The sequence below is a fragment of the Stegodyphus dumicola genome, chromosome 7 (genome assembly GCF_044657685.1).
Source record: "Stegodyphus dumicola isolate Sdum_Otavi_A_Nest chromosome 7, ASM4465768v1".
Classification (NCBI taxonomy): domain Eukaryota; kingdom Metazoa; phylum Arthropoda; class Arachnida; order Araneae; family Eresidae; genus Stegodyphus; species Stegodyphus dumicola.
In genome coordinates, this window is record NC_140774.1 from 75,328,385 (window position 1) to 75,349,430 (window position 21,046).

At 34.5% G+C, this 21,046-nt stretch overlaps 1 protein-coding gene across 2 annotated transcripts in view; it reads right to left on the bottom strand.

Annotated features, from left to right (window-relative positions):
* Positions 1–21,046, bottom strand: part of LOC118188221 (CKLF-like MARVEL transmembrane domain-containing protein 4) — a 191,424-nt gene that overhangs the window by 68,619 nt on the left and 101,759 nt on the right. For both annotated transcript variants that reach the window (XM_085820468.1, XM_085820467.1), the window contains one exon: positions 3,834–4,040. In XM_085820468.1, coding sequence (XP_085676594.1) covers positions 3,834–4,034 — 201 coding nt within the window. In that variant the 5' untranslated portion in view covers positions 4,035–4,040. The remainder of the gene's footprint in view (positions 1–3,833; positions 4,041–21,046) is intronic.

Consider the following 21,046-nt stretch of genomic DNA (forward strand, 5'->3'; position numbering starts at 1 on the left):
TTCCTATTAAAAAAAGCTGATGACTAAAGAATAAAAGCTAAATCTAGAAAAGTAATAGAAACATTACTTTCAGATTTTCACAGATATGGTGCTTCTCATAATATAAACTCATGAGGGAAAAGCCTCACATTTTAGTATTAGTGTTCTCTGTGTGCGACATAAATAAGTGATTCTAACAGATACTCATTTCCATTATGAATCATGACTCATTTTAGGCTTTCTTTCGAGAAGTCAGCGAATAGTCAGTATTTTTCAAAATGTTCTTATATCCCAAAACGTCAAGCTATGAGTCTGCATCATTACAGTACACAAAATAATCCTTCGTAATGTGTACGATTTACATGTACAAAATTATCTTTTACCTAAAATAGTTTTTCGGAGTTTATTCCTTTGTTTCTGATAGAAACAGTATACATTTGTACCTTTTTTAAAAGATGTACTCCTTTAATATTGGTGACAATGATTAAACTAACATTCTGATAATTTAAGGTGGCGAACCAGGTTATTTAAGAAGGCTAAGAGCAAGCAGTATTTCTCTCTGTTAAAAAAGCAGCTAAAAATCTGGCATAATAGTGAAATAGAATGAAAGATTACAAAAATATAGAAGCGACAAATTCTAATTCTGGAACTGATCTCATCATCACAAAATGCTCAAAATGATTACTTGTAAGCAAAACGATTCTTGATCAATATAAGCAATTATAGGCAACAACTTACTGAACCGTCCGTACTTGCTAAATCCTATGGCATTAAAACTTGTTAAGGTGAAAATTCTACAAGTTGTCATTCATTGCACCAAAATGTTTTAATTTCGTCTTCCAATTTACTGTATTGCATTTCTTCCAGGAAGCTGAGCTGGTTAAAATCAGCCTTTTAAATGTAAATTTAAAATATACATTTGTGTGTCTTGTCTTTTAAATGTAAGTTTTAAATGTACGTTTGAACTAGTCTTGTGTACCGCTAGTCAAGTTTCTTGTGTACACTTGACTAGCGGTACATAAGACTAGTTCAATGATTCTAGACCTGTCATAAAGCTATCCAATCAATTTTGGGATCTTTCACAGTTCGCTATTACATCGACAGAGAAGCACCAGTAATTCATGTGCCGAATGTAATGTTTTAAAAACCTCTTTTTTTAAACGGATTTAAAAATACTTAGATGTTACGTATATTCATCTTCTATTTTAGTACCATGTTAAAAATATATTACATAAGTTTGTTCAAAATGATTGACTTTATCTGAAATGAATGCGATTCGGAAAACATCGGTAGCCTATTATTTTCATATTATTGCGAAATGCCAAGCTGCGGTGAGATAGCTTCCCCGCAAAGCGGGATTAGAGTCGCCAGATTTGGCACGAAATCGCCCATTTGGCGATATTTGACGATAAAATTGACGATATGTTATAGTCGGAGCGAGAACATTTTACAACGCATTCTTAGCGGTTTTCGTTGAGAATGTTCTCGAAGGTAGGTTAAAATTATACATACCTTACCTGTACGCGGGAAAAGTAGTATATTGAGTTCCGTAAGTAGTGTTTTGAGTGCAGAGATTAGCTTGAGAGCTATGGACTGAATCGGGAGCTGTACTTTAGCGCTTTGCTGTGAAGCTGTCTTCACAGTTATAGCCTGAAGGCTGTGTTGCTGGTTGTTTCATCGTGTTTACCGTATATTTTCGACGAGTGTAAACGTGTCTTTTGACCTATCTTGTGTAACAATGCTTACTGGCGAATAAACTATGTTTTGATTCTTCATCAAATTTTGTCATCAATCACTTCAAATCCATGAAGCCGTAGAACGAAAAAATATTGTTGTTGCTTTTAACTGTAATTGCCCCAAACTTGGCGACCTTGCACTTCGAATTCGAACAACGCCAACTAGGCGGGAAAGAGAGTTACTTCATTAGTTGTGGCACCAAATCGCATCGGTGTCACTTGTCGAGAACTTCGGCTCTAATTAATGTATCGTATGTATGATTGTTGTATTTTAAAATAAAACTAAAAATACCATAATCGCCTCTTCCTATAATACAGGCTACAATTAGACAAAATACACACATATATCAAATGCAAGCACTTTTCAGTTTTAGAATGCTATAAGTAGCGCTACGGTCGCTGTGCTTTTTCGAGAAAGAGGTGGCTGTACAGCAGAAAAGTATATCTTTCTTATATAAGTCTCGAATTTCAGTCAGCTATCACCGCTCATCATCAGTTTCTCAAATATTATGGTTGTTTCTGTTAATTGACGACATCAAGTAGTCGAAATAAATTCCGCGATTTCTCGCAGATACGCTTCTTCGGCAGCAGAGTCCGATAATGTGTATTGGTATTCTCCATTTTTCCCGTTTGATCACAAAAAGTTGTATTTATCCATTTTTCCCTCGAGTTTTGTGACGTCAAAACTACACTGATGTTGTTGTTGTTGAGAAGTACGGAGTGCAAAATGTGTAAAAAGTATTTGATTGCCCTTTGGGGGATGAGATAATTCGTATAACTAAATAAAAGAGTCTAAAACATTTTTAGGCAAACCTGAACCATTTTTCTATCATTTTACATCTCCACAATCACTGCATGTTTATAAATTTTAAAAATTAAACCTGTTTAAAAAAAGTGTGAATAACAATACATCTTAGTAAACTAAAGAAACATAAATTGCTTTTAATTCAAATTACTTTTGTTTTAAATTTGAAGCAACGCATAGGTGTATAAAGTTTGAAACGTGTTTGCTTAAATTAGGCATAACAGATGAAATTCAATTAAGCACTGAGAATTTGTTGCATTTTAATTTTCCAATGGCTATTTTTTGTTTATTTCTTTTAAGCATTAAATTCACTTTTCGTGTCTTGAAAATGAAATAATATAATTTTAAGGTAGGTGGCAATTGCTTCGATATTTGTGCGTTTATTCTCATGATACAATTTGATACAATTATCTATATACATATAAAAGGAAGAATCTGTCTGTGAGCATGTGTCTTTCGTTCGTGCTGCGTGTAAGCTAATAGACCCAGGGCTACGAAATGTGGTACATAGGGGCATCTAGACAAGAGCCAGTGCGCCTAAAAGCAATTTTTTCAAAATTCGAATGAGTTTTTTATTTTATGTTTTTTGATGAAATCACATCAAATCGATAATTCAACAGCAACAATGGCTCCGTGCCATTGTTGCTGATATATCACTGTTGCTATTTTTTTTTTGTTGCTCATATATAATTACTGTTACCATTGTTGCTGATATCAGTACTGTTGCCACTCGGAAAAATTAGGGTGATAATTCTGTGCAGTTTTTAAATTTAATGTTTCACTTGAATACTGGATGTTTGTTGAGTGAAGGCAACAGGAAGTTGGCTAATTTATTAATATTTGTATTAAGGGATATTGCTTATTTCATTGTAATTTTTGTATGTAATACATTTTTATTGAAATTTGTGGGGGTTTTTTTTGGGGGGGGTGTTCTTTTTCTTTTTTTTTCTTTCCCTTTATATATATACATATATATATATATATATATAAAGTTGTTCTGCAGAGTAAAACTCTGTGCAGTTTTTAAATTTAATGTTCCATTTAGGTATTTTTCCGATACATTAAAAAGCCAGACGAAGGCTGCCCGCATAGCGGCTAGTATGATAATAAACAAGCCCATACGTGGCACATCAGCAGCAGATCTCCAGAAGGTAGGGGAAAACTGTTTGTAATTAGCGGCTAATGGTTAATACCATGCAGCAGTTAGAAAGTGTAGTATCTAGAACTGTATTCGTACTGAATGATACGTTTATAAATGGGTAAAAAATCTCGTCATTGTGGAAGAGAGAGGAGAATGTCTGAGAGAAACTTACCACTTCGAGCACCTTGAGCATTCCGGAGGTGGTCCTGACGTAGCTGGGATCGAACCGTAGCGAGATGCTAGGCTTGCCCATAGGCTGCTGCTGCTGTTGTTGCTGCATGCCTGGCGTCATGTACGCGGCGTTCGCGGCCTGCGTCACCGTCGCAGCTGCGTGTATAGTATCCTGGAAGCTTGGAGGTGGTGCAGCCATCATGATAGCCTGAAAGGGCATAATAAAGTGTTGAGCAACACAAGAAAACATGAAATCTTTGTTATACATCTTTATATTGCTTAAAACTCTAAATTAAGAATTATTAAGAATACCACAGTTGCTACAGGTATTACAGGAATAACGGCAGAGAAAATCAACGATATCTAAATTGTTAGAAATATAGAGTTGTTGTTAATTGTTAGAATATCCTTGTTAGAATACCATTTGTTATTTTCTGTAAATCAAATTACGAGAGCGTACTTTCAGTTTCGTTTCTTGTGACATGCCTGAAATTCTACGCCTTCAGCGAGGGAAAAGTGCCTTCAGCGAGAAATTAATTGGTAGTTGCATTCACCGTTTATGATTTTCTCGCTAGGAGAACTTTAATTTTTGAGTTACAATTCGTAAAAAATTGTTCTAGAAAAAGCAAATTAATATTTAAGCTTATAAAACCTTCAACAGATTACCATAAATGTTCAAAACTTGGATTTAAAATTTAAAAATTTAAAATCATAGGACTAAAAATAAAGTGCATTTTGACCTTGGTATGCAGATTTCAGTTTAATACTTAAAATAATTTTAAGCTATGGTAGGCCTATTAGCTTTTAAGAATAAAATCTCCAAAACTAAAGATATATAAGGTATCTTCTCCATCCTTTCTGCATGTATTCATGGTGTGACTAGCATGCTTAACTCGTATTCAGGAGATCCAGAGTGCAAATCCCGCTAGGGCCATGTACGTTTTCCACATTCCTGCATCGATACAACCTAATGACGCTAACAGATACATACCGCGAAATTTAAAAAAATGAATCTTTAAAATGGGCTGTTCAAAACGGCTAACTAAGTAACAAAAATGTTGGCTTTGATATTATTTCATCATAAATTAATGTCACATATTAACTTGAGGGTCTTAGTTAATAAAGAAAAGAACTAATCAGGACGAAGCTATATATTATTTAGTTCAGTAGATCGTTTGCGCAAGAGACTTACAAGAAATATTTCCCTCAAATAACAAAATTTGCTACTTTAACATGACGCGAAATACGTAAACTGCAAACAATAAATACCTTGGAGAAATTTCCTTCCAGAAGCTTAATTAAAAGAAATAAATTAAAACTTGTGATATAGATCAAGTTTAACATCTAAAAGCTGATATAATTGTTTTCTTGAGAGGGTTAAAGAGAAAGTCATTAAAGTAATTGACTTCCCCCATCTAAATTCTTTCTGTTTATGTAATTACATTCTAGTCATCTTGATTTCTGCTTATCTAGTTAAATATCATACATATACATATAATATATGTATGTGTATGCTGCGTGAAGTAAACTGAAATCGACATTTTTAAGATAAGAAAACTTAATTTCTACAAGTATTATGATAAGTAAAGAAAAGAAGAATTTTAAAGATCTTGAATTCTGTGATATATAGGAAAAGTGAAATCATTCAAATATATCGCTTCTTTTATATATAAAAACAACATCTAAACATCTAATGTTGTCAACTAATAAGACCAAATCTTTATATATAAATTTAAAATTGAATTAGAAAAGTTTTAAATGTTCAAGCATTTGTTTCTAAATTGTCTTTTTAACGTGAAAAGTGCAAAGAGAAAATTATCGAAATATTTTTTTGAATGTGAACTAGTTTTCGAAAGAAATTAAAAAAGAGAAAAAGAAATACAACAAGTTTTTGCAAAATTTTGATAGTATTAGATTTTGCTTTTGATATTGCTTTGTAGTGTACCCCTTGCACAAAACAAATGAAACAGTTCTAGATCTCCCGTTCTGCTGAGCCAATTGATGAAATTTAACTTGCGTTTTTCATGTCTCGAAAGCGCAATTTAGGATATGTAGTAGATTTATATTTAGCATTGTTCTAACATAGGTATTCTAATGCAAAATCGGCCTCTATCTGAAGCAGCATTATCTATTTTTTTCTTTCATTATTTCTATTCAGCGAATCAAATTATGCCTAAATGCCAAGTTTTGTAAAATTCGCACGAGCAGTTTTTAAATAATTACCTATAAAAATTTAGCCCTTCAGCGTTAATTGAATTTAATATATATATTTATTAATATCTCTTTTTTTTATTAAACTTACCTGATTTCTTCTTGCACAGTTCAAAATTTAAGTTAAATCCAAATAAAATTCTCAGATATTTTCTAATTTATTTCTAAAATTTGTATTTTTTAGTAATTTTTATAAATTTTTCGATAGCATTTATGTATTATAAACTATAAAAGTTTTATGATCCCCTTAAATAAGATGTATTTCTAGGCATACCTACAAAAAATTAGAGTTTTCTGTTCGATATTTCCAAAGATATATACGTGAATTTACATACTGTCGAGTTTTGGAATCTGGTATACTAGTTATAAGCGATAATAAAGCTATATGTGCTTTACGAACTTTGTTAAAAGTTATTTAAAAAGCGATACACTTCTTTTTTATAAAGTTCCCACCAGACTTTACAAAATATAATATTTCGGCATAATTTGAGTCGTACAATGGGAATAGGGAAAAAAATTTGATATGTTATTTCGGAAAAAGTCAAAATTTGCTGTCAAAATACCTATGTTAAACGCCAACATGGCGGATTGTGGTGGTGACGAGTTCTATGCAGCTCTGGACAATAAGCTTCAAAAGGTGGAATCAGCCATCGTATCGAAATGCAATATGAATCCGCAGATTCGTGATGATGCGAAGAAGGCTTTGGGTGAGATTAAAAGTTTGATTACTAGGTATGTTGAGCATGTTAAATCTGTAAATTTTCGTGAAGCTTGTAAAGAAAGCTTATTGAATTCAGCGCTGAGAAATCCGAACTAATTGCTGATTCTCTTCAAACACAATTTACACCACATAATGAAGGAATTTTTGCGAACAACGCAAATTCTTTCCCACAAGATATTGAACACTTCCTATCCTCTCCATCTGCGAAAGAAGTACAATACACTTCCATGAGCGAGGTAAATGAATACATTACCAAGCTCAAACCCAAAAAAGCCCCTGGTATGAACTCTATTTCTAATCGTATGATTAAAAATTTACCCACCAGTTATCTATTTTTCTTAGTAATGCTTATAAAATTTATGATACAGCACTGCTATTTTCCTCAAAGCTGGAAACAAGCACTCATCGTGCCTATTCCAAAACCAGGCCAAAGCCTTTCAAATCCTCAAAATTATAGACCTATCAGCCTCCTATCTTCGTTATCAAAGATATGCGAATTTGTGTTACTTAAACGCCTGAATGATTTTCTCCGAAATCACAACGTTCTAATTGATGAACAATTTGGATTTCGAGTAAAACACTGCACTACGCACCAGCTGCTCAGGACAGTGGAGTTCATTCACGAAGGGTTTCGTAACAAAATGCTTACTGGCGCTTTATTTCTTGACATAGCCAAAGCATTTGATAGGACTTGGCATATAGGAATCATTATCAAGCTCATACGACTTGACATTTCGGCCCATTTAATTCACATAATTAACTCGTACCTCAGTAATAGATCTTTTTCTGTACGAGTTAATTCTTTCATTTCGGCACCCCGTCCTATACTCAGCGGTGTCCCTCAAGGGTCACTTTTATTCAACACTTTCATAAATGACATACCAAAATCACCTAGTATCACTCTTGCACTTTATGCGGATGATACGGCCATCCTAGCTCAAAACAGACACCTTGAAAACTTGGTTCACATCATTCAGAGATATCTCTCCAGCCTTGAGCACTGGCTCATCACTTGGAAAATTAAAATTAATGTTGCAAAATGTGCTGCTATGATCTTCAAACGTAGCCCCCTTCCGTACCCTTCCATTAATTTAAAGTTTTTCGACGACTATGTTCCCTGGTCAAATTCTACAAGTACCTAGGAGTTGTACTTGATTCAAAATTACGCTGGCACCTTCACATTGAAAATGTTCTCAATAAAGCAAAAGGTGCTAGAGCTCAACTTTACCCTATTTAAGTTAAATCCAAATAAAATTCTCAGATATTTTCTTATCTGAGATATTTTCTGATATATCTGAGATTTCTTATCTCAGATATTTTCTTATCTTATTAGCTCGAAAGAGCCATCTGTCAATTAAAAACAAAATTCTTCTCTATACATCAATAATAAGACCTGTCTTCATGTATGCATCTACAATCTGGGGTACTGCTGCAAAACGTCATGTGAAGAAACTTCAATCTTTTCAGAGTAAGACCCTACGTATGGCCCTTAATGCAGTCTGGTACGTCCGTACAGATGTGATTCATTCGGACCTTAACATTAAACCTGTAGATTATTTTATCAAAAAACTTAGTCAAAATTTATTCCTCAAAATTGAACAGATTGATAACCGAGCACTTCAACAGATGCCAGCATACGATCCATCTATTCGCAGCTCACAGAAGAGACCGAGAACCGTGATTGGCCGAGAGTTCGGCATCTATCCACCATTGAAAAGGGCAAGACACGCCCTCTCAACTTCTTTTACTTTTTGGAATCGTATTTTATTTTCTGCATTTATGACTGCAACACACACCTTTTATGAACTGATTTAGTACTATTTTATGTATAACTATTGTAAAACTTCAGATTTACAGCGCTACGATGCCTGGATACCTCATCGCCAACCAGATGTCTTATCGCTCATCACGTGACATTAGTCACACCCCTGCATCTGCTATCCTGTCTCCACGAGAACTACGTTCGGCATTTCCTTACCTGCAGCGCTCCTCGAAGCACCAAAGTTCGATAGCCGGAACACAACCTGCAATTTCGCAGGTTAATCGCGGCAAATAAAGCAAGTTGGAGTTGCAGTTCTCAATTTCATTTCCAGCTCCCGCGCCATGAAGGAAGGACGTCTCTTCGACGAGCTGCCATATAATTGCTTATTCTACAACCAGCACCGGCTAACAAGACTTTCAAGCAAAGTTATCAATCTATTCGCTTAGAATCACATCTCCCGCAGGTTTTAATCTGCCTATGAATATTTTCACCGCGTTCCCTTATGTTATTTGCACTAACCAACACACGCCACATGCCAATGAGCCTATTAATCGTAAACTCCTATCTGCTTTTTGCTTTGGTGTTTGTATCGTGTACAAAAATTATAAAAACCAAAAAAAGTATAAAATATAAAAGTGCAAAAAAATTATAAAAACCTAAAAACTTATTTAAAAAAAAATTATGATGTTTAAGTTTTAAATTCTTATTCCTATTCCTAAACTTTCTCGAGCCTGTGGCTCCCTCTATTGAGCATCAAGTAAGTTACTTATGCAAAGTTTTTCCCATTTCTGTTCACTTTTAGTACTAATTCTGATGTGGAGGTACATGGTTTTGAACCATAGGCACTCCGAAATTTGCAAATCATTGGCAATCATGCAAACGAAATCGTATGCTAATGCTGTGGCGCCATCTGTTGGGACAAATCGGACTGATTCAGATTGCTGTGTTTTTGTGAGTGTCCAAAACTGTACATCTGATGAAGTTAAAAAGCTCCTTAAAGCTGAAATCAACCCTCGGAAACATAAAATTGGAATTAGCAATATTCGAACAGTTCATAACAATAAAGTAATGGTGAAATGTGCTTCGGGATATGATAAAGAAAAACTGTTTACTGCTTTGCAGGAAGACTCATCTATTTTGAATCCCTCTATTCCAAGAAGAAAATATTCTACAGTTTTACTTAAAAATGTGCCAAACAGCATTAGTAATGATGAACTGTTAAAAATTATTGAAGAACAAAATCCTGAAATTACCGTGAGTGAAGAGACTTGGCTAGACGTTAAAGTTCACTTTACTTTAAAAAACTTTCAACGTGAGAGAAGCGTGGTTATTGAGGTGCATCCTGCTGTGCGCAAGCGTATTTTAAATTTTGGGCGTATTAAAGTGATGTGTGAATATGTGTAAAGCTGAAGATTTTGTTGTTTTAAATAGATGTTTTAAATGTTTAGGCTACCACAGAAGTCTTGATTGCAGAAATCCCTTGGCTTGTTATTGCTGCTCTGGTTCAAAATGTGATAAAAAAGGAGTGCAAGTGTGTATTAATTGCATAAGATTTAATAAAAAGACGAAAAATGCAACTAAGAAAGTTGATGTAAATCATAAGCCATTTTCTGGAACTTGCCCCAGCCATACATTTATGATGAATCTTGCAGCTTCAAAAATTTATTATGGGTAAGTCCAATTTGTCTGTTTCTTTTGTACAAATAAATTTGCACAATCAAAACTTGCTACTCAGCAACTTATTTTATATATGGAGGCAAATGACACTGATGTCGCACTAATTCAGGAGCCGCACTTTTATAAAGGTGTTCTTCCTGGCTTTCCAATAAAATATAAAGTTTACTATGATTCCGAAGCAGAAGTTGTCAAGTCTGCTGTTATTGTTCGCAACCAGAATCTTTCTCCTTTTTTGGACTTAAATCATACAGTTTATAATACTGTTGTTTTAAATATAAAAATCAATGGATCTGACTTGACTATTTGTTCCGCTTATTTCGAGCCCCAAACTAATATTGACATAGAACTATTAAAAATTTCACAAATTTTAACGATGAAGAAACCATGCAATTTTTTATGTGGTATGGATTCGAATAGCAAATCAGCGATTTGGCATAGTCCTATTACTGATGCTAGAGGAACGAAACTTGTGATTTTATTAGTGCGAATCATTTGTTTCTACTTAATGAAAATCGCGAACCTACTTTCTGTTCCACGCAAGGCTCGAGTTATATTGACCTTACGCTTTGTAGCTTAAGACTGCTGCCATACGTTCAAGGTTGGGATATCTCTGAGGAAGATTCTCTTTCTGACCATAAAATGATTATCTTTGAACTTGTTTTATGCCGTCCGATTATATCTTCTAATTTGTGTACTTTTAATTTAAAAAGAGCGAACTGGTTTTTATTTACTGAACTTTGTAAGAGAGAATTGTGTAACTTGAATATCCTTCTTAACAGTTGCTCTGATTGTATTGCATTAGAAAATATTGTAAACAGACTTTCTACCGTTGTTTTTAATTGTGCTTTACTTTCAATTCCGATGAAGAAAAGTAAGAAGAATGGGGTCCCTTGGTGGTCTAAGGAAATTGATTGTTATAGAAAGCATGTAAATGCTGCTAGGAGTAGATTCCAGAGAGAAAGAAACTGTCTTCTTAAAAATATTTATAAAATTAAATATTTCGAATTGCGGCATAAGTACAAGGCTAAATTAGCTAATGCTAAGCTTGAGTCGTGGAGAAATTTTCTCTCAACTATTACTGTTCACAATGTCTGGAAATCTATATATAAGTATGGGGTTAAGACCAATTTTGCGAAAAGGTTTGAGATTTCGGGAATTAAACTCTCGGAAGTTAACAGTGTTATTAAAAATCACAAGAAAAACAAATCACCTGGGCTTGAATCTCTTTCTAATGAAATTGTACAGCACTTTCATGCGGTGGATAGCACATTTCTACACAGACTTTTCAACCTTTGTTTACAATTAGCAGTTTTTCCAGCACAATGGAAGAGAGCTCGGGTTGTTTTGATTCCTAACTTTAGACACAAGAACCCCTTATCTTGATAATATTAGATGCATTAGTCTTTTGCCTACTTTGGGAAAATGTCTTGAAACTCTCTTCATTAACAGAATAAATTGGTATTTGAGACAAAAATGCTTTTATAATGATTTTCAGTTCGAATTTACTCCTCGGAAGTCCGCTGAAGACTCCATTATTCGCCTTTGTAATGTCTTGCAGTGTGTAAAGAAAATGAAGTATAATACACTTCTTATTTTCCTGGATTTCAAAGGAGCTTTTGATAATGCTTGGTGGCCGTCTATCTTAAAACTTTTAAAAGATGTTGGCATACCACATAATATCTATAACCTTAATTAAGACACAATAACACGCCGAATAAATACTGATTCAGAAGTCAAACAACAAAAATCAGCGTTAATTCACAAAATTTTCACAGGACTAGTTTCGATGGTTTTACCGAACCATCATCTTCAGCTGCAAAACCGCAAAAACCTTTGCGGTTTTGCAGCTGAAGATGATGGTTCGGTAAAACCATCGAAACTAGTCCTGTGAAAATTTTGTGAATTAACGCTGATTTTTGTTGTTTGACTTCTGAATCAGCATCTATAACCTTCTTAAAAGCTTCTTGAAAGAGAGGACTGCTGAGCTTCAGCTTGGGAACGAAGCTAAGGTTTATTCTCTAGAAAAAGGCTGTCCTCAAGACTCTGTATACGGACCTACTCTTTGGAACATAATCATAAATGATCTTTTAAGTCATCTCGACGGTTGTTTAAAAATTGCGTTTTCAGACGACTTACTATTAATTTTCCAAGGAAGGATTTTGAATAACATTCTTTTGAGAGCACAAGAAGTTCTAGATTTTGTCTCCAGTTGGGCGATTTCTCATAAACTCACTTTCAATCCTTCAAAACGTAAAGCTATGCTTGTTCCCAGTACGTTTGATGAACAAAATATTGCTTCTGTGATGCTCGATAATTCTCCGTTGGAATTTGTAGAAAATGTTAAATATCTTGGTGTCATTCTTGACCAAAAATTAACGTGGAAAAAGCACTTTGAATTCCTTTCTGCTAAATGGGAAAAAATTATTAATGGCTTTCACCGAATTGCCAAAAATACTTTTGGAGTAAGCTACGATGTTAAGAAACTCATGTATAAGCAGTGTATTGTACCTTTCATTTCGTACGGCTGTCGTGCTTGGGGACATGTTCTTGCCAAGAAGGTTAACAAAAGAAATTTAAGAAAGATTCAACGGAGAATTCTTCTTCGTATTATTAGTGGTTATAGAACCTTAAGCTATGAGGCTACTTTTGTTCTTGCAGGAGTTCCGCCCATTGATTTTGAAATTGCATATAAGAATAATATTTTTGAGTCATTGGCTACTCATGCTTCGGAAGACAGTATTAATGGAATTGTCCCCTTCACCTTCACTGATCATCCTCATCCCGCTTCTTTAGAACCCATAAATTTCTGCGATTATAAAGAGACTGCTGAAATAAGTTTTCATATGGTTTTCTTTACAGATGGCAGCAAGATGAACAACAAGGTTGGCCTTGCATTTATTCTTTTTGAAGGCCATTCCGAGATTTGTTTCCTTAGACACCGTATACGGAATAAATGTACAGTTTTTCAAGCAGAACTTCTGTGCATTTATCTTGCCGTCAAATGGATCCAGGATCATGGGACAACATCCTCAAAGTACCTTATTTGTTCTGATTCTCTTTCTTCTCTTCAACTTTTGAACAGTATTACCAGCTGCGATAAATTAGTTATCGAAACCCTAGTAACTGTTAGTTCACTTAGAATTAGAAGTATTGATATCTGCTTTGCTTATGTGCGTGCTCATCATGGTTTCTACGGAAATGAAAGAGCTGATTTCTTAGCTAAAGATGCCTTAAATTTACCCATTGATATCAACATTAGCATTTCAAAGAGTTATTGGAAGTCCTTTCATTACAAAAAGCTTTTAGCTATGTGGAATGAGGAATACATTTCATCTTGTAATGCTGAAGTCACCAAAAAGTTCTTTCCTTCTATTTACCATAGACTGAATTCCGAGTCTTTCCTCTCGTTAAATTTTAAAGTGTCTCAGTTTTTATCTGGTCACGGTAAATTTGCAAGTTATCTGTTTCGTTTTAATCTACGATCAAACAATTTATGTGAATGTTCAAAAAGAGTTCCTCAGGATGTGGAACATTTGATTTTCTCGTGCCCTACATTTGATGGCCCTAGATTATGCTTACAGAACGATTTGAAAATGTTCGGAGTGACTTGGCCAGTGAACTTATCTGTTTTCGTGAAGTCCAGACTGCTGTTCTCTGCTTTTGTTCGCTTTATTTATGCATGTAATTTTTAATGTTTATTTATAAATGTAACCTTTAATGTTCTAGTTAACTTACTTCTGTAAGCCCCGTGTTGTACATATGTGGTGCACGGGGAGTCTGTATGTTCTCAAAGGAAAAAAAATACCTATGTTAGAACAATGCTATATAAAAGTATAATATATCTTCTCAATCGCGCTTTGGACATATGAAAACTACAAGTTACATATCATCAATCGATCCAGTACAACGAGAGATACAGAATTGTCCCCCCCTTTTTTTTTGCTGAGTTAACATAGAAATTGTTGGCAACCGCCGTTGATTTCCCTAGCGCATGCGCATGATAAGCAAGTTCTCTGCTGCGTAATACTTATACTTAGTTAATACGTAGTTAGCAAAAGTCAATGGTGAGTATTGCATGTAAGCGAGAAGTGCTAAGTGCTGTGTAATATCATGTTTCTACTCTGCTGTTCAACGTCTTCGTAGTTTAAATAAATGTTTGTCATGTATATAGAAGACTTCATTTTATTCTTCATAGGTTATGGGCCCAGATAGTGCTTAACTCTGCAGTCCAACTACCATTGTTAAATTCTTTCGACAAGCCAAGCTGCGTCGACTGAAATGAAAATGGCAACGCCTACTACAGTGTCAATTGAAAAGCTAAACAAGGACAACTTTGATACGTGGAAGTTGCAAATGGAAGCAATACTGATTAAAAATGATCATTGGGACTACGTAACTGGGAAAATTTCGAAACCAGAACCTGGTGATGAAGAATTTGCTAAATGGAAAACTACTGACCAAAACGCACGAGCGGATATAATACTATCCATCTTACCCAGTGAACTTCCACAAGTAAATTATTGTGTAACATCTCACGAATTGTGGAGTAAATTGCATTCTATTTACGAGTCGAAGGGACCAGCTAGAAAGGCCACAATTCTAAAAAAAATTGCTTTTTACAAAAATGAGTGATTCTAAACAAATGAATGATCATCTAAATGATTTTTTCATTCTTGTGGACAAACTGAAAGAAATGGAAATAGACATTGCAGATGATTTGCTTACAATATTGCTTTTATATAGCATACCGGACTCTTATGAAAGCTTTCGAATAGCCATCGAATCTCGTGATGAACTGCCTTCTCCAGAAGTGCTGAAAATTAAACTGTTGAAAGAAGCTAACGCTCGCAAAAATAAATATTCAACGTTTTCTGAACCACAACATGCGTTCTATTCGAAAGATCGGAAGTATACTCAACGACCAGTTCCTAAACCGAAACCACATAAATCTGCAAACAGAAGACAGTATCCAGTTAACTACAGATGCAACTTCTGCCATATCTATGGGCATAGAGCATCGGAATGTAGGAAGAAAAGTAAAGAAACTAAAAGCAAACACCTTAGTGAAACTGCGATGTCTGCAGAATATCAGAATTCCCTGGAGCAAGAAAAAGCCGTAGCATGCACTAATAGTAATTCTAAAGACATTTTTTGTCTGGATAGTGGTGCAACATCGCATATGTGTAACAGCAAGGAACTGTTTCAAGACATTCACGAGGTAGGTGACACTTATGTTAAATTAGCTGCTGATGAAACTGTTAAAGCTATTGGAAAAGGAACTGTTAAATTTAAAGTTCGCATAGGTTCTAAAACTGAAAATATCAAACTCAAAAATGTATTGTGTGTGCCTGATTTGAAAAACAATTTAATCTCAGTGTCTGAAGTAACTGAAAATAATCTTTCAGTAATTTTCAAAGAAAAATGTGCTCAAATAATTAATTCTAATAACGAAACAGTAATTTTAGCTAAACGCGAAAATGATCTTTATTTTGTCATGCCAATATTTGAATCTGTATCAATTGCTAAAGAAATAGATCAGTGGCATATAAGATTTGGCCATTTAAATGAAAATGATCTTAAAAAACTTCAAATAAATAACATGGTTAGAGGTCTTTCTTTTTCTCAAAATGACTCTCTTTCTACTTGTAAGGTATGCATTCAGGGTAAACAAACCGCATCCCCTCTTCCCAAAGAATCTGAATATAGAAGTACTGAATTGTTGAATCTAATTCATTCTGATTTGTGTGGTCCCATGAGAACTGAATCAATAGGTAGATCAGTTTATTTCGTAACATTTATTGAGGATAAATCTCGATATGGTTGTGTTTATTTTCTGAAATCTAAGGATGAGGTTAAAGAAGCTTTCAGAAATTTTAAAACATCTTTTGAAAATAAACTTAACTTTAAAATCAGAATCCTGCGAACCGGTAACGGGCTAGAATATTTAGGGAAAGACTTTAATAAATTTCTTAACGATGCGGGAATAAAACACGACATGAGCACTCCTTACACGCCAGCCCAGAAAGATTAAATCGCACTCTACTTTCAATGGCGCGATGTTTGTTATTGCAGTCCAATCTATCTCAGAAATTCTGGGCCGAAGCCGTCAATACGGCTGCTTACATTCGAAATCGCTGCCCAACGCGAGGTTTAAAAAACGAAATAAAAACACCTTACGAAGTGATGTTTGGCAGAGTACCAGCTGTCTCTCACTTCAGAACCTTTGACCAAAAAGCATTTTCGCTAAATAAAAGGCCAAGAATAGGCAAATTTGATATTCGATCTAAAGAATGTATTTTTATTGGCTATTCTGATGAATCAAAAGCGTATAGACTTTGGGATCCCGAGGCAAGTAAAGTGATAATAAGCAGAGACGTAAAATTTATTAATGAGTTTGAAAACCGCTGTAGTTATGACTCGGAGCAAGAAATAAATCTGCCTTTCGCTCCAGAGGAAAAAATTATTGGGTTGGCAACTAAGTAATTGCGGATTTCACTCATAGATGGCTTCAGACGAATTTTTAGGGTTGCAGACGTAGTACAAATGTAAAACACATTTTGTTATTTGATAGTTGGCAATTCAGCTGTCAATCAGTAAAAAACGTTTTTTGATCGGTTGCGTAGTTTTCGTTTGGCGTTCGTTGAAAATGGAAAATCAAAAGGAACATTTTCGTCAAATTTGGTTTTTTTTTCCGCAAAAGGAAAAACGCATCTCAAGCTCATAAAAAGTTATGTGCTGTTTATGGTGACGAAGCCTTAAAAGAACGGCAGTGTCAAAATTGGTTTGCCAAATTTCGTTCTGGTGATTTTTCACTCAAAGATGAAAAACGCTCTGGTCGTCCAGTTGAAGTTGATGACGACCTAATCAAAGCAATAATCGATTCGGATCGTACAGTACAACACGTGACATTGCAGAGAAGCTTTATGTATCACATACATGCATTGAAAAATCACTTAAAACAACTTGGCTATGTTCAAAAACTCGATACATGGGTTCCTAACGAACTGAAAGAAACGCATTTAACGCAACGCATTAACAGCTGCGATTTGCTAAAGAAACGTAATGAAAATGATCCATTTTTAAAACGCCTAATAACTGGCGATAAAAAATGGGTTGTTTACAACAATATCAAGCGGAAGATCGTGGAGCAGGCCAGGTGAACCACCTCAAACAACATCAAAAGCTGATATTCATCAAAAGAAGGTTTTGTTATCAGTTTGGTGGGATTACAAAGGAATTGTCTACTTTGAAATCTTACCACCCAACCGAACGAACAATTCTGATGTCTACATTGAACAACTAACGAAATTAAACAATGCAGTTGAAGAAAAGCGGCCCGAATTGACAAATCGAAAAGGTGGTGTATTCCATCATGACAATGCAAGGCCACACACATCTTTGGTCACTCGGCAAAAATTATTGGAGCTTGGTTGGGATGTTTTGCCACATCCACCATATAGTCCTGACCTTGCACCATCTGATTACTTCTTCTTTTGATCTTTACAAAACTCCTTGAATGGTAAAAATTTCAGTAATGATGATGATGTCAAATCGTACCTGATTCAGTTTTTTGCTAATAAATACCAGAAGTTTTATGAACGTGGGATTATGATGCTGCCTGAAAGATGGCAAAAGGTCATTGATCAAAATGGGCAATACATTAAAGAATAAAGTTATTTAGTTCCATGAAAACATTGTCTTTGATTTTCTAAAAAAAATCCGCAATTACTTAGTTGCCAACCCAATATAAATAAAACGTGTTGTGAAAAAGCATCACCTATGGACGGAAGCGAGTCGCCACTTCACTCTGAAGCTGAAAAGGAAAGCGGAAGTGATTTAGATAGCGAATCAATGCTTCCTATCCTGATTAAAAGGGGGCCTGGTCGACCCAAGAAACTAAAAACAGGTTTGCCAGGAAGGCCTAAAAAAGAATATCACTATACAGTTGTAAATAAAAATGAACAAACTGAAAATGTTGTTGAGGAAAGCATTAATCCTACGGTGCAAGAAGCATTAAATGGACCATATGCTGAAAATTGGCATAATGCCATGCTGTTAGAATATAACTCGCTTGTTCAAGAAAAGGCTTGGGAATTAGTAAAAAGATCTGAAAACAAGAAAGTTATTGGTAGTAAATGGGTTCTTAAATTAAAATATAATTACGACGGCACTATCGAAAAATACAAAGCTAGGCTAGTTGCTAAAGGGTGCGCTCAAATCCCTGGTCTCGATTTCACTGAAAACTTTTTCCCTGTTGCTAGATTAAGTTCCATGAGAACAGGTTTAGCCTACGCAGTAGAACACAATCTCAAAGGTTACCAATTAGATTTTGTAATGGCCTATGTAAATGGAAATTTAGATGAAGAAATCTACATGGAAATTCCCGAAGGTTTTCGCGATAAAACTAATTCAGATAAAGCATGTCTTTTAAAGAGATCCTTATACGGTCTTAAACAGTCAGGATGTCAGTGGTACAAAAAGTTGGATGAAAAATTAAAATCTATGAAATTTTAATCTCTTAATTCAGATAATTGTGTTTATATTAAAAAGACGTCTAACAATGAAACTATTATAATCGTTTATGTAGACGATCTTATCGTTTTTACCGATTCTAAGCAAACGTATGAAACAATTCGCGATAATTTAGCTTCTGCTTTCAAAATTTTTCTGCCTTGGGAAAGTTACATTATTGCTTAGGCATAGAATTTCACCAAAATGAGAATTCAATTAAAATTTCTCAAAAGAAATACATTGATGATATTTTAAATCGGTATAATATGCAAAATGCTAAATCCGTGTCTTCACCTATAGATGACAGCAATAAATTATCAAAAGAGATGAGTCCTAAGAACGAAAACGAAATCGCTGACATGAAAAATGTTCCATTTAGAAATATGATCGGATCACTAATGTACCTTTCAGTAGCTACTAAGCCAGATATCACATACGCCGTAAATTTTTTAAGTCAATTTAACAACAATCCTGGAAAAGAACATTGGCATGCTGCGAAAAGAATACTTCGATATCTAAAGGGAACAACAGATCAAGGACTAATTTACACGAAAACAGGAAAACCACTCATCGCCTTTGTGGATGCAGATTAGGCGTCAAATGTCGATGATAGAAAATCCTACACCGGTTTTGTATATATATTAAGTGGGAACCTGGGAATAACGAAAACCTGAGAATCACGAAAACAACGAAGTGTAGCTCTATCTTCAACGGAGGCGGAATATATGGCTCTGTCTGAGGCCGCCAAAGAAACCGTCTACCTACGTCGTTTCCTGAAGGAGCTGGGTTACAACATAGAACACCCAACAACAATATACTGCGACAATCAAGGAGCTCAGAAAATTACGAACTCAAGTGTTTCACTCTCGTACAAAGCACATAGACATTCGCCATGATTTTGTGCGTGAAGTATATGAACGCGGTGAATTAGATGTGCAGTACATACCTACTAGTGAAATGGGAGCTGATGTGTTAACCAAACCCCTGACTCCCGTTAAACATCAAAACTGTTGTACAATTGTAGAATTGAATACTGTTTAATATGTATTTTGTTTTACTTTTCAGGAATAGGAGAATCAACGTCGAAAGGGGGTATGTTGGCAACCGCCGTTGATTTCCCTAGCGCATGCGCATGATAAGTTCTCTGCTGCGTAATACTTATACTTAGTTAATACGTAGTTAGCAAAAGTCAATGGTCAGTATTGCATTTAAGCGAGAAGTGCTAAGTGCTGTGTAATATCATGTTTCTACTCTGCTGTTCAACGTCTTCGTAGTTTAAATAAATGTTTGTCATGTATATAGAAGACGTCATTTTATTCTTCAGAAATATTATAATGGAGTCAGGTGACGATAATGAAAGAAATAGTGTTTATTAGTTAAAACCTCTTCCTCAAAGTATTATTGAAAAGCGCCGACTTTTCTTTTTTTTTTTTTTTTTTTTTGACTGATTTGCTGTGTTACCCTGAAGAACAATGCACGTTTTAATATGAAATATTAAAGATTTTAAGAGCTTTCCGTTGGCAATAACTTTTTATTCTGCCATGAAGCAAGTATTTATCCTTTGCATAGTGAAAATAATAGCGCTAATTTGATTTATTAATATAATACTTTAATTTCTGTATTAAAAAGTGAAAAATAATGCAATGGAATTATTTTTTGTTTGTGTAAGGATAAAAATTATCTCTATTAAAAACGAATTAATTAATTATTTGCATAAGTTTTAAAAATGTACAAATTGTGCATTTTTTGCTTTAAAAATTATTGAATTATGTTGTTCTTATCTTCCGGTTAAGGTTTTTATGCCAAATTGCTTAAGTGCGACTAAGCCAAATTCTTTTTACCATAGCAGGCATATTTGTTTACATTTAAAACTTAGCAGAATAGTGGATTTGTTGCTAGTCTAGAGAAACTAAGCTTCGCAACAACAAACTAACGTCTCCTTTTATTATTGCAAATTAAATTATGCTAAATCCATTCTGTAGTTATTCTTTAAGTTATTAAATTATCTCATACTCAGCATAACGTCCATAACAAATTAAATCATTCTACGAATTCAGTATCTTTTTGCCAAGTGAGACCAAAAGTAAACTTTAAGTTTTGTGAACAGAAAAATCTGTCTTCTTCCCCGTTGAACGAATTGCTTGTTTCTGAGTAGAAACGGCAATTTTAATAGTAAAAACTATTTATTAAATTTTTTAATTGTATGTAGTGTTTTATGTTTTTCTATAGCTAGAAATGTTTAATGAAGAAAAATATTTTCTGTTTTCGTTATTTTTGCCGTGCGACGAAGTGAGAACTGAATTAATTGAATGAGAAATGCATCTGTAATAAA